The sequence below is a fragment of the Physella acuta genome, unplaced genomic scaffold (assembly GCF_028476545.2).
Source record: "Physella acuta isolate Inbredline_101_S28 unplaced genomic scaffold, ASM2847654v3 ptg000332l, whole genome shotgun sequence".
Taxonomy (NCBI): Eukaryota; Metazoa; Mollusca; class Gastropoda; family Physidae; genus Physella; species Physella acuta.
In genome coordinates this window covers 86,183-99,129 of record NW_026731851.1, presented here as the reverse complement: position 1 = coordinate 99,129, position 12,947 = coordinate 86,183, and the positions used below count along the sequence as shown (strand labels likewise).

The 12,947-nt window shown below is 37.2% G+C and overlaps 1 protein-coding gene across 2 annotated transcripts in view; it reads right to left on the bottom strand.

Moving 5' to 3' along the window:
* Positions 1–12,947, bottom strand: part of LOC131940822 (putative protein phosphatase 2C T23F11.1) — a 32,054-nt gene that overhangs the window by 1,989 nt on the left and 17,118 nt on the right. For both annotated transcript variants that reach the window (XM_059299673.1, XM_059299674.1), the window contains exons 2-9: positions 4,183–4,287; positions 3,454–3,537; positions 2,867–2,932; positions 2,682–2,747; positions 2,114–2,187; positions 1,576–1,717; positions 1,334–1,417; positions 6–151 (exon numbers count right to left, since the gene is read on the bottom strand). In XM_059299673.1, the coding sequence (XP_059155656.1) occupies positions 6–151; positions 1,334–1,417; positions 1,576–1,717; positions 2,114–2,187; positions 2,682–2,747; positions 2,867–2,932; positions 3,454–3,537; positions 4,183–4,287 (767 nt within the window). The remainder of the gene's footprint in view (positions 1–5; positions 152–1,333; positions 1,418–1,575; positions 1,718–2,113; positions 2,188–2,681; positions 2,748–2,866; positions 2,933–3,453; positions 3,538–4,182; positions 4,288–12,947) is intronic.

Below are 12,947 nucleotides of genomic sequence, written 5' to 3'. Positions count from 1 at the left end.
CATACTATATCTGGTTCCATGCGTTGAGCTATCCTGTTCCTAACAAACTCAACAACTTCCTGATTAGTGAGGACATCCCATATACCATCACACGCCAACACAATAAATTCATGATCTGGAGTAATTGGCTTTTCTATCACATCTGGGTTGGCTGTGCACAAGCAGGAAGGTGAGAAGAGGATATTATATGAGATAACAAATGGTTAACATTTCCCACCAGTTTAAATCACAATTTTTTTTCCTCTATCCTACCTGGTTTGCAAATGGCTAATCTTTAGGGAAAAAAATCTTAAAACTACAGCTAGTTTCCTCTAAATTAAAAAAAAAGGGTTGAACATAAAATCCTTTGACTTCCAGTTTTAAATTTGTCAGCTTTGAGAATGTATTTGTACAAGATTGCAGAGTAAATTTAGCAGAGTACAAAATTAAAAAAAAAAATCTACTAAAACTTTTATGACAAATAATAACACTATTATAGTCCTGATTAAAGTAAACTGCAAGTTAAAAACCTTTTCAAAAAGCTATAAATTGTATATTATAGTAAGCTAAAACTAATATTAATTTATTAAAATAATTATTTAAAATACTTCAACTATTCCAAAGCATGCATCTTAATTATTTTTTTTTGATCAAAAATACCAATTTGAGCAAGCCTAACTAATTGATTAAACAATACTAACACCAAATAATAGTAATGAATGTCACCCAGATATTTAATCACAACTTTTTCTCTAGCAGATTTACAATCGAATGTCTCTAATAATTCATAGCTTACAAAAATCTTTAGTTGTAAACCAAAACAGAAATTGAGCTTAGTTAAGCAGAAAACAAAATTCTGCAACCTTAATTGGCTATACTAAAGGAGAAACATTCAACAGCAGATGTATACTCTCAGAGAGCATTTCACCTATTTCAATATTCAACTACTTACACTCATTCAAATTAAAAACAATTGTCTATTTACTAAAAATATTAATAGAATATATGATTGAATCTAAGTAAAAACATAGTTTGACCAAGCAAAGAAAGAAACAGTAATAATATTAACAGAAACATATCACTATAATTTACTGTAGCCTGATTTAGCTCCCATTTTCCCAAATTCTTTTTACTAGGCTCAACTGTAACAGAAATATGGCAAGTAAGCCTTTTATTTTTTTTTTAACATTCTAAGCAATTTAATTTTCTACAGGAGTTATGATTATAATTTTGTTTAAACAAGATTAGAATTAAAGGTGTCCATATTTCTAACCTTGTGCATTTTATTTTAAAAGTTATTAATTTATAAAAATTAGGCCATTTATTATGAGATTGTAAAACTCTAGTTGTATACCTGTAACAATTTGCTCTTCTGGCCGTTTCTTATCATTTCTTTTGAAGACAAAATCTCCTAAGGCTCTTGATAAGGCAAGATTTCCTGCAAAAGTTTGTACATTGCATTTATAATCTAAAACAAATATTTTAAATTTGTAAAATCTTTACATAAAATACACAAACCAAATGTAACATTTAAAATATAATTCTCCTCTGAAACTATTAAACTTCACCCCACAATCAAAATGATTGAAATATTACCATTAACTCTGTTAAACTCCACCCATCCACCAGCGGCTATAATCCGCCGTGTTTCACTCTCATTGCTGGGTTTATGATCAAAGGACAGCTGCTCCACCTCTCCCTGTACGCTGGCCACCGCTCTGGAATCACCAACATTTCCCTACATGATAAACATCTTTCATTAATTAAAAAATTTTAGGTTTAAGTGACTAAGCAATATCAAATTTAAAATACAACAAATCAACTTTTTTTGCAAAATAGACAATGAATGGTAGGGAGTAACACTTAGAGACTAGCCTGAAACATACTCTCACCTGACTTAACAATATTTGTTATCTAATTATCAAAAATATAATATAACACAAACAACATAAGAATAGAGTACAGTAAATTGATGGTTCAGCTTTTCTTTATCTTTAATGAACTTACAATTTTACCCCCAATGTTAATGATATTTTCTACCAGAATAACCAAAGCACAGTCAACTTAAACAGCTGGATATAAAATTAGGTTTCATTGATTAACAAACAATTTTTAGCTCCGTTATGAGACTTACACAATACATTTTCCCATTTTTGATCAAGACAATAACGGCTGTAGTTCCGGCAAGCTCATCCTTCATTGCTTCATCTGTACAATTAGAGGCAAAACCTTCGTTAATCATCAATCCCATTTGATGCTTGAATACAGTAAAAAAAGTAAAGTACCCATTCAAACCTTACCATCTATAAGGCAGGTGAAGTAGAGTTCACCTTTTTCAGTAACCTTGGCAGTTGAAGGGATAGTGTGGTCAGCACTACACCCAGCCACCTTTAATTTCCCCAACGTTAGTCAGGTACCCAGGGACTGCTTACAGATTTGAACACAAGATCCATACTCATGACTTTCAGGTTAGCAGTCTTACACTAGACTACTTGACCCCTGGGCATTTCTAACCACAGCTTGTTAGTCCATTGGTGGTTAAGTCATATATTAAACTTCAAAACTGAAAACCATCAGATTCTCCTTCTTATGATTCAATAAATGAGAATAGATGTCTGTACAAATCAGGGAATGATTATTAAAAATTTTGAAAATGTGTTCTGAAGTAAAAAAAAAAAAAAAAGTGCCATATGGTCTCATACCTCTTAGCATTTCTTCATCTAGTGAAAGAAATCCACTCCGTATTGCATCTGATATATTACCTTTAGCTATAAAAAAGAAAATAATTAATTACACATTTTACATAACATTTGAACTTAAATAAAAAAAAGTAGTAGTAAAAATTGTAATCGAGCAAAGCGAGTTTGATAACATATAGGCTACTTACAATAAGAAGACTGTGAAACTATTTTTTTATGTAAATTGTTACCCGCATACTGTGCTACCTTAACACCTGTCAACAAATAGATTAAGCAAAATATTTTAATGTAAAACTAATGAGGGGAAAAAAAATATCATTTGGTGTATCAATAATTACAACTAAATTAACGAGCCGGCCCGCGGCATAACATACGCCGCTATTTAGTTGTTTCTAATTTTCAATAATTCATAATTTGTGAATTCGACAGTACCAATGCTGACACTGAAAATATTTCTTTAAAACACTATAAGTAGCTCGTTAAGGACCATAACCCCCCCCCCTTCCTTCCCCCCCTCCCCCCCCCCCCCCCTCTACGTTTAAAATCGTTGGCTCTGCTTGTAAACATTTAGAGTGAACACAGCTCACTAAAACCATGTAGGGGTGGGGAGGTAGGGAGAGCGTTTGCAGCTTGTTTTCTAACGGCTCGAAGAGGAGAATTATATATATAGATTTAATAAATTCTAAGGCTTTTTGAAAAAAGAAATATTAAACCATGAAACAATTAACAGATCAGGTTAAGAAAGAAATGTGCTAGGCATGTTGAAAACAATTACCTCCATGACCATCAAATACACCAAAGAAACATGCGTCTTTATCTCCTGGTAGACTGAGAAGATGACTGTGGGCATCTTCCATATCTAGGTCATGATTAAGAAAAATCTCAACATTTACTTTTAGGTCCCTTTATTGCAAACCTGTGTTAAGCTCCAGACTATCTTTACTAAATAACAGGCTAAGACTCTACTTCACCTGCCTCATGTACTTGAAGGTTCAAAAGGGTGTGTTTTTTTTAACATCAGAGATGCAGTTATACAATGGATTTTTAACTTTAAGTGTAACTTGATATTATTCAACAAAAACTGTCTTTAACCTTTTATCAGTAATGTCAGCTCATTTGTCATGAATAAAAACAAAACAGCTAAACTACTGGCACAAGGTCAATTGATTCTCCTTTCAGCTTTAACTAGTTCCCCATCAAACATAAGCTCCCTACATTGATTTTTACTTAAGGGAAAATGTGATTAAATGAAACGAACAGGAAAGGGGAACTCTAATTAACTAAGTCATAGAGTAGAAGAGATGTTTTACTAACTCCTCATAGAAGAGTTAGTACATGATTTCAGTCAAGGAAACACAAAACTTGGTCATGACAAGAATAACTTGACACTTGACATTTTGTAGTAAAATGAGCTATTTGTTAAGTAAAAATGTAGATAACTAACACTTCAATTCTTTGTATTAACAATACAAAAGAATTTCCTCCAACAGTGGAGAAAGGATACTGATTCTCCATCCTTGCATACAGGAAGAGCCCACCTTCACAAACGTGTTTTCATGTTTGGACGAGTATTTGGTTGTCACCGGTTCAGACAGAGTCTGACCCATTGCTGGAATGGACAGAAAAAAATTGTTCTTATTAATTAACAGCAACATCATATACTAACAAAGAGAACATCAAATCTATTCAAAAGATTAAAAATGTTCACAAAATTAATGCTATATAATCATAGTAGTTAGAAGATTACATGAACAAAAAGCAATTCATTCAATGTCATTTTCATCCCATTTAATTTTTTTTATAAAGCATTTCAAAAAATAAAATACTTTTATTAAAAAGTATTGATTTTGACAATTTCACTACAAGAGAAAAATAACTGTATACTATGGTGAAATGCAAAGAATGAAGATAAAATAATTTGGCTATTGTTAATACTAATTGTACTTCTGAAAATAAAGACACAAAACAGATTTACATTTTACAGATTTTACAGCATGTGTGTCTATATTTGAATTTATAAATACACATTCTTTTTTAAACATGCAAATTCCTACCAAGTGTAGATGATGTGTAGTTTTTTTTTTTTAATGGACAAAAGCCTGAACGGAATATCAGTGCAGACAATAAAAAACCTACAAAGCAGGAATAAATTTTACTCATGAGGAACAAAAAAAACATTCTTTTAGAGCAGATAGAATGGTTTTTTTTTTCTAGTCCTAATGGAGATCAAGTTGGAACAATCCAAAAAGCTATGAGCTGATTTGGAAATTAAACACAACTATCAGCTTACAACAGTTACGGTTACCATGGTAACAACATCCTCTCACTGAACTGGAAGTAATGATTCAAATGCCCTAGCACCAGATCAATGAATTTGCAGAGATGGGGGTGGGGTGACTGTCTAGAATACAGTTCTATGGGGGGGGGGGGGGGCTATCTAGAATATACATCAATGAGGGAGTGTGGTGGCTGTCCAGAATACAGTTCTATGGAGGGGGGGGGGGTGTTTTTAGAATATACATCAATTAGGGGGTGGGGTGACTGTCTAGAACTCCAATCTAAGGAGGGGGGTGTCTAGAATACAGATTTATGTTGGGTTGAAGTGGGGGGGGGGGCTATCTTACGGATCTAAAGGGATGGGACTGTGTAAAATAAAGATCCATGGGGGGGGGTGTAAAATACAGATACATGGGGAGGGAGGGCTGTCTAAAATCTATAATACACATCTAAGGGGGAGGGGGTTGTCTAAAATACAGATCTATGGGGGGGGGAGGGGGGCTGTCTATAATACAGAGCTATGGAGGGGAGGGGGGGCTGTCTATAATACAGATCTATGGGGGGAGGGGGGCTGTCTATAATACAGATCTATGGGGGGATGGGGCTGTCTAAATACAGATCTATGGTGGGGGGGGCATCTAAAATACAGATCTAAGTGGGGGGGCTGTCTAAAATACAGATCTATGTGGGGGGGGGGGCATCTAAAATACAGATCTATGTGGGGGGGGGGCGTCTAAAATACAGATCTATGTGGGGGGGGGGGGGGCTGTCTAAATACAGATCTATGTGGGGGGCTGTCTAAATACAGATCTATGGGGGGGGGGGGCATCTAAAATATAATCAGAGGTGTAAGGCAACAGAACCTGGGAAAACTTTCCATATTCTACTGAAGTTTCCTCCCTCCAGAGCCCTGTCACCTCAATATTGTTTTCTAGTCTTTATTTGAACATTATTCGCGAAGATTTTTTGGCCGGTGCGAGATTACAGCCGCCCTTGATCTCAACAAATGTTGACACGTGGGTTGTAAATCGAAGAGAGAGAGAAAACGTAACACTGCCAACTTTTAAAGTGGGAGTAAGCCTTCTGGACGGCCACAAACGGTGGGAATAAAAATGCTATCTTTTGGTTCAACGTTCTGCCATAGGTGTCGCCCACTTCTCCAAACGTCACACAATGTCAAGGTCTCCTATCACAACCCTTCCCCCCCCCCCCCCCCCCATTTTTTTTCATCATACGCAATTTAATACAAATGTTTATCGTGATTTTTAAATTTATTTAAGAAATACGAGATGCGTTCATCATCAGTTCTACCCCCCACTTCCCACATGTTTGTCGACGTTATTTATGGGCGACCTCATACCGCTAAGTTTCAACCAACCAGCGCACGTGTAAACATTTTCTGCCGCTTGCTGCAACAACTCTTCCGAAAATCATACACAATCAATGCGCATATTATATGCTCAACGAAGCAATTATTACAAAGAGTCTTTATTTTTAACTTTTTTTTTATAAAAATAAAGAATAAACAATATTATCCCGTCATTTTAAATTCAAACAAATTTTAACAGGAAATAAATTAATTATCAACCAAACAGCACAACACAAAATCTCTTTTTGTTATTAAATAACTCTAACCTTTTCTACGCGTTTTTATTTAATTTTTTATATTTCTGGCCGAATATGCGTTGCTGCCACTATTTTTAAATCCCAATTAAATAGTTCCGCGATGTGTGTAATGGTGCGAGACGGGTGTTTTGAGTGGCCACGGTTTTCAAAAATCTCGCTAAAGGAAGTCGAAAGTAACCCCCGGCTAATCAGGCTGTTTTAATAACGTTGCATAAATAATAAATCACCCACTGCTGTGATGGAACGTTTATAAAAATGAATAAATCCCCAAACGTATATGTAACAGTGAAAGTTCAGTTAATTATAATTTAAGGTATCGATTTTAAGAAAACCTTTTTGTGGGCCTACTTATGCGGACAAAAACTGACTCTAAAGGCACACGGCTAACTATAGTAATCTGTCGGGTTCAACCTGATCCATTAGCATTACAATATTAGTTTGTGCTTTATGTATACGTGACTCATATTAGCCCAGATATATATATATATATATATATATATATATATATATATATATATATATATATATATATATATACATATACATACACGAAAAGTCTTGTTTCAATTCTTTAGACGTTATAATTCCTTTAACTATAGCATTTCCGTATATTATGAATGGGTAAAAAACGTATAACCTAACGATGGCAACAGATGTTGAAAACACTTAAGACGGACAACAAAAATCGAAAGCTGGTCTCGTGTTAAACTAAGCTAAGAAATGCAATCAACCACCTTAAAGGAGTTGCTTTTTCTCTGATGGTGTGGGGGCCTAACTTCCCCGGATAAATCAAAGTGTTCCTATGTTGTTATTGTTGTTTTTCAGCTGATAGTATGACGTTTGAATGAATAAATATAAAAAGTTGAATAACAATGGGGCAGTGATACATTGTGGCAACTACATTTTTCTTTTAATACCCGCTCCCGGTCACTTTCGTCACGAATGATGAAGATAATGTAGTTTGTTGGTTTTCACGTAGAAATCATCAACTTTGGAATAACCTCGTTAAAATGTACATAGATCTACCACTGTGTTGGCGTGGTTACACAGGCACATCACAGGCCACAACGCCACCACATGTGGTTCGGGAGACGCGTGTGGCAAGGGTGTTCCGGAAAGTGGAGCGAAAAAAAAATGTACTTACAAATGCATGACTTAATCAACGGCGAATAATTAATTTGTCAGTATAAAAAAAACGGCCAAGGGGAAATTAGCGTAAAAAAAGATTCGGGCGGATTGTTTTCAATAAAAAAAAAGTCCGCTGAAAAATATCAGATTTCGTGGGGAGCGGGTAGGCGGAATTTACATAGCTGAAATACTGCGGGTTACTATTTCTGTATGTTTATCAAGTGTAAACGTTAATGCCACTGCATGTGGCGATGCCCACTGACAGAGAACTGATGTTTCTGATACGACACCACAGAAGCACATACATCTCTATTATTAGGTCTACCATTCAAGACTCCGAGGCCAACATGACAGTTGTTTCTTTGTTTTTAATCTGAATAAAAATTGAACAAGTATACAAATAAGTGATCAGGGGTAGGGGGCATCTCCTCTCCTATTGTTACATTTAAATGTTACACATATGATTTTATAAAAAAATGTAACATTATGTATGGAAATGTAACGTCTACTAGCGTGATGATACAAATTCAAGCAGATCTTCACCATTTGAGACACGACCCTAGTACACCCAAGACGTCCACTTTAAGAAGTAGGGAATAGGTCGGGGTGGAGAGGGGTTGACGGAGCAGATAAATAGTCTGTCCTTCGTCGGCCTCTTGGGCTTTCAAGTTGCGGCTCCTTCAAAAATGCCAATGTCAACAATAAATATTGATTTACATTTCAACTCTGCTTAGATGTTTTCAAAACGGTCATACTAATTACCCAGTGCGTTTTTCAATGTAAAAAGTATTAAAGAAGTATAGGTTGTGTGAAGATTTTTTTTAAATTGATTATTTGTAATATGTCAACAAAGTTTGCACAAACTAACGTTATCAGTAGTAGATCACATTTAGTGGCACGTGCTTGCTGCTTGTGTGGCTGTTTGCGTTAATCCAGGCAGGCGAGGGTTTGTAATCTGTGCAAGCCAGGGTTCGTTAATCCAGACAAGCATGATTCGTTAATCCAGATGGGAAAGGCTCGTCAACTCAGATGAACCCAGGGTTCGCAAACACAAACCGATGGTTTGTCAATCCACACATGCTAGGGTTCGTTAATCCGGACAAGCATGATTCGTTAATCCCGATGATAAAGGTTCGTCTACTCAGATGAACCCAGGGTTCCCAAACACAAACCGATGGTTTGTCAATCCACACATGCTGGGTTCGTTAATCCGGACAAGCATGATTCGTTAATCCCGATGAGAAAGGCTTGTCAACTCAGATGAACCCAGGGTTCGCAAACACAAAAATGATGGTTTGTAAATCCATACAAGCTAGAGTTCGCAAACCAAAGAAAGCCCAAGGTTCATTAACCCAGGAGAGCTGCCTTCACTGACTGCCAAGAATCGGATCCCCAGGGACAACCTGGGCCCACTCAAACGGGTAATACGCTCAAGGCGGAGAAAGATGACTGGGCTTTTGTGCTGGTCAGGCATTGCCCTTTTCATGCCGTGGTTATACACCATCTCAATGCCTTGAAAGGCGTTTAACTATTCTATTGTAACAAGACAAAGTGGTACCCAGGAGACCGTCACAGAATGTTTTGTTTTTTTCCCCTGTTAAATTAGGTTGTGAATAATACATTGAGTGAGATCAGGAAAAGCTTCTGCCAGACATTTGGTTAGATTAGTTGATAAACATCTATCTTAGGTACTTGAGGAAATGTATGCAATACAAGTTTAAGATATAGTCCAACCAACCAGCTACGTGTAAAATAAAAATAAAGAATTTTAATACAAGTATGTTACATTGTGTTCATAACTATCATCTAGAATTTTTTTTAAAGATATAAACCCATGAACTATGTAAAGTCTAGAACTGCAACAATTACTACCAAAAACCAGACTCCAGCACTGGTGATCATTGGATGAGGCCATGTATTTTCTGGTCCGCGTTAGATCAAATTATTTTTAAAGATCTGCAAAGTTATTCCAACAGCCGGTGAAAAACGATAATTAGAGAGGGGAAAATCTTTTTAATTAATCATGATGGCTTCAGCTGGCCTGACAAGAAAACTTTTTAAAAAAAGAACATTGTCAATAGGGACATGCTCTTCTAAAATTGACTTCATTATACACAATTTTACTCGTATTAATTTACTTTTTAGCACGTTTTTTTTTTAAAATTATTTTATGAAAAACATAAAAAAGATAAACCGGGAGTGATCTCCCCTAAACTTTCTCGAATATTCTTATATAAAATAACAGGGGGATGGGAACTCGGGCTATAGACATGATTTTTAATCCATTTTAAATACTTAAAGTTTTAAAAATAGAATAAAATCTCGTAGACAAATTAATTGCACACCAAGTGAACGCCAAATAAAAAAGCGCATAATGGTGCGCAATATTATTAGTACTTTTAAAATTACATTAGTTTTTTGAGAAATCGAAGTAGCGTAAATTACTACTTCCAGTCAACGGAAATTACTCAAAATTTAACAGAAGGTAGAGAATTAGATCTTTTACTTACATTTGAAATTTCATTTATCTATCTGAAATAGTACTCAAGTTATAGGCTTTTGAAAAATTCAAAGTAGGAAAAGTACCACTTCCGGTTATCGGAAATCGCTCAAAAGTTGATACGGATCTACGATTTTGATAAAATACTTATATATGAAATTTCATCAACGTAGCTGTAACGGTACTCAAGTTATCGTGTTTACACACGGACAGACAGACACACAGACACACAGACAGACACACAGACATACGGACAAGATTGCAAAATTATGTTTTTCCGTATCAGTGAGGTGTAAAACGTCGAGATTTGTAAAAATCTCGATTTTTTTTTTTTTGCACGATTACAAGACTTTCTCTATACTTCGTATATACGAGAAAGTAATAAGATAATGGGCACACGCTTTAAAAAATTAATGATATACTACTGTACAATGCGTATTGCGACAAAGCATATTTTAATTAGCAATAAGTAAAAAATCAAAATCACACTGGCGGTAGTGGCAAGAGTCACCCTGCAAAGGTTTACAAAACCTGACTCAGACTTTAACCAACCGTAGGTATTGACACGTTTGCGCGACGTGAGCTGATTAAAATGCGAGGTGGGGCGTCACAAGGTACACTTGCCCAGAGGGAGTGGGGTGGAAAGGATTTAATGGCCCAGAAATTACTTCATACACTGCTCAAGGGGCCAACAAATGTTAGTGAGGGTAAACAAAAATCTTAGCTATAAGTGTACGACGTTAACTCACAACATGAAAACACAAGAAAAATAAACACATACTTGTATAACAGAATTATACCTGATAACAAGGCGTTACCCAACCACGTCACATTGAATTGCGTGGACAGGTTTTGTAAGGGAAGAAACGCTCAAAAAATAGTCTTATAATTGTATAGGAAAAACAAAGAACCAGCCACCAGTATGGGATTCGCCTATATACTATTCTAACGACGTGTTTTCTTCCTCCTTTACCTATGCCCCATCAGACAACCGGATTTTCCAGTCAAATTTGCTACATCAAAAAAATAAACTTGAATGTTGTTTTATCCTGTATTTAAACGCCACGCGGCGATTACTGCAAGACTCCCACGATATTGTCTAGTACTCTAATTACATATCTCTACTCAGTTACAACTTACATTCGTCTTGTGGGACATTATCCAACCCCCACCCCCCCTCCACACACATATACACAACCTAAAAGCACTAAACCTAAACCACGTGTTAACCTCGTGTTCTGAGACCAAGCTTGAGACATTTTGTCCCCAGCACACGACACTTGACTGCCAACACGACATTTTTTGCTATGGATGTCATGTCACAACAATACGGAGACCCAATCTCGACAAATGCCGTAATCTTCGTCGTAATCCAAACCAGCAGTCCAAACAAGAATATCAAGAAACAAGTTATCACCACATCAGATTCATATCACAGTGGTAGAAGAAAAAACGTGCTTGATAGCCACCTCACTACACAGATCAGTAACATCTGTGACTGCTCAAAGACTATAGAAAAAGATGTAACAACCACGCTATTGACGTTATTTATAGACAAACACATGAAACTAACACACAACAAGCATTGTAGATTCACACACCTCTCGTGTGTTGAGTTTAGCGGGCCTGACCACAAACAGCTCAATAGTTTAATCTATATCATTAAAATGTACACAGTGAAACAAATTACAGCATATGGTGACGTTTTATCGCAGGGGGGGGGGGGGTCTGTGGCTAACGCTACACAATAGAGTCTCAATTGACAACAGTTTCTTAGGGTGGTAGTTGTAGCAAAGTTAGGTAGACACAATGGGTAACATTTATTTTTGGGAGGAAAAGTTAGTTAACTCGATATGGGCAACAGTTTGTTGGGGAGGGTGGTAGTTGGAGCAAAGTTAGATAGTCACAATGGACAACATTTGTTTTTTGGGAGGAAAAGTTAGTTAACTCGACATGGGCAACAGTTTATTGGGGAGGGTGGTAGTTGTAGCAAAGTTAGATAGTCTCAATGGGCAACATTTGTTTCTTGGGAGGAAAAGTTAGTTAACTCGACATGGGCAACAGTTTGTTGGGGAGGGTGGTAGTTGTAGCAAAGTTAGATAGTCTCAATGGGCAACATTTGTTTCTTGGGAGGAAAAGTTAGTTAACTCGATACGGGCAAAAGTTTATTGGGGAGGGTGGTAGCAAACCTAGTTAACCAGACGCAATGAGCAACATGTGTTTTTAAATTAGATTGGGGGGGGGGGGGGTGAAAGTTACTTAACTCAGTAAGGCGAGCAACGTTCGTTTCTTCTGAACTAAAAAAATCTCATTCAAATCCAAGAGAATCAATAAAGATTGAGAGCCGGGGGGATCATCTGGTCACAGCAGTGCAGGTATCACAAGGCCGAGGACACACCCAGGTAACCACGCCAGTAACACGCCGGAGCTGCGGGGGACAGGCAACCTCTTCAGCCCGGGGTACACGGGGGAGCCACGGTGATCGGGGAGGTGATCCGGGGGAGCCACGGTGATCGGGGAGGTGATCCAGGGGAGCCACGGTGATTGGGGAGGTGATCCGGGGGAGCCACGGTGATCGGGGAGGTGATCCAGGGGAGCCACGGTGATCGGGGAGGTGATCCAGGGGAGCCACGGTGATCGGGGAGGTGATCCAGGGGAGCCACGGTGATCGGGGAGGTGATCCAGGGGAGCCACGGTGATCGGGGAGGTGATCCAGGGGAGCCACGGTGATCGGGGAG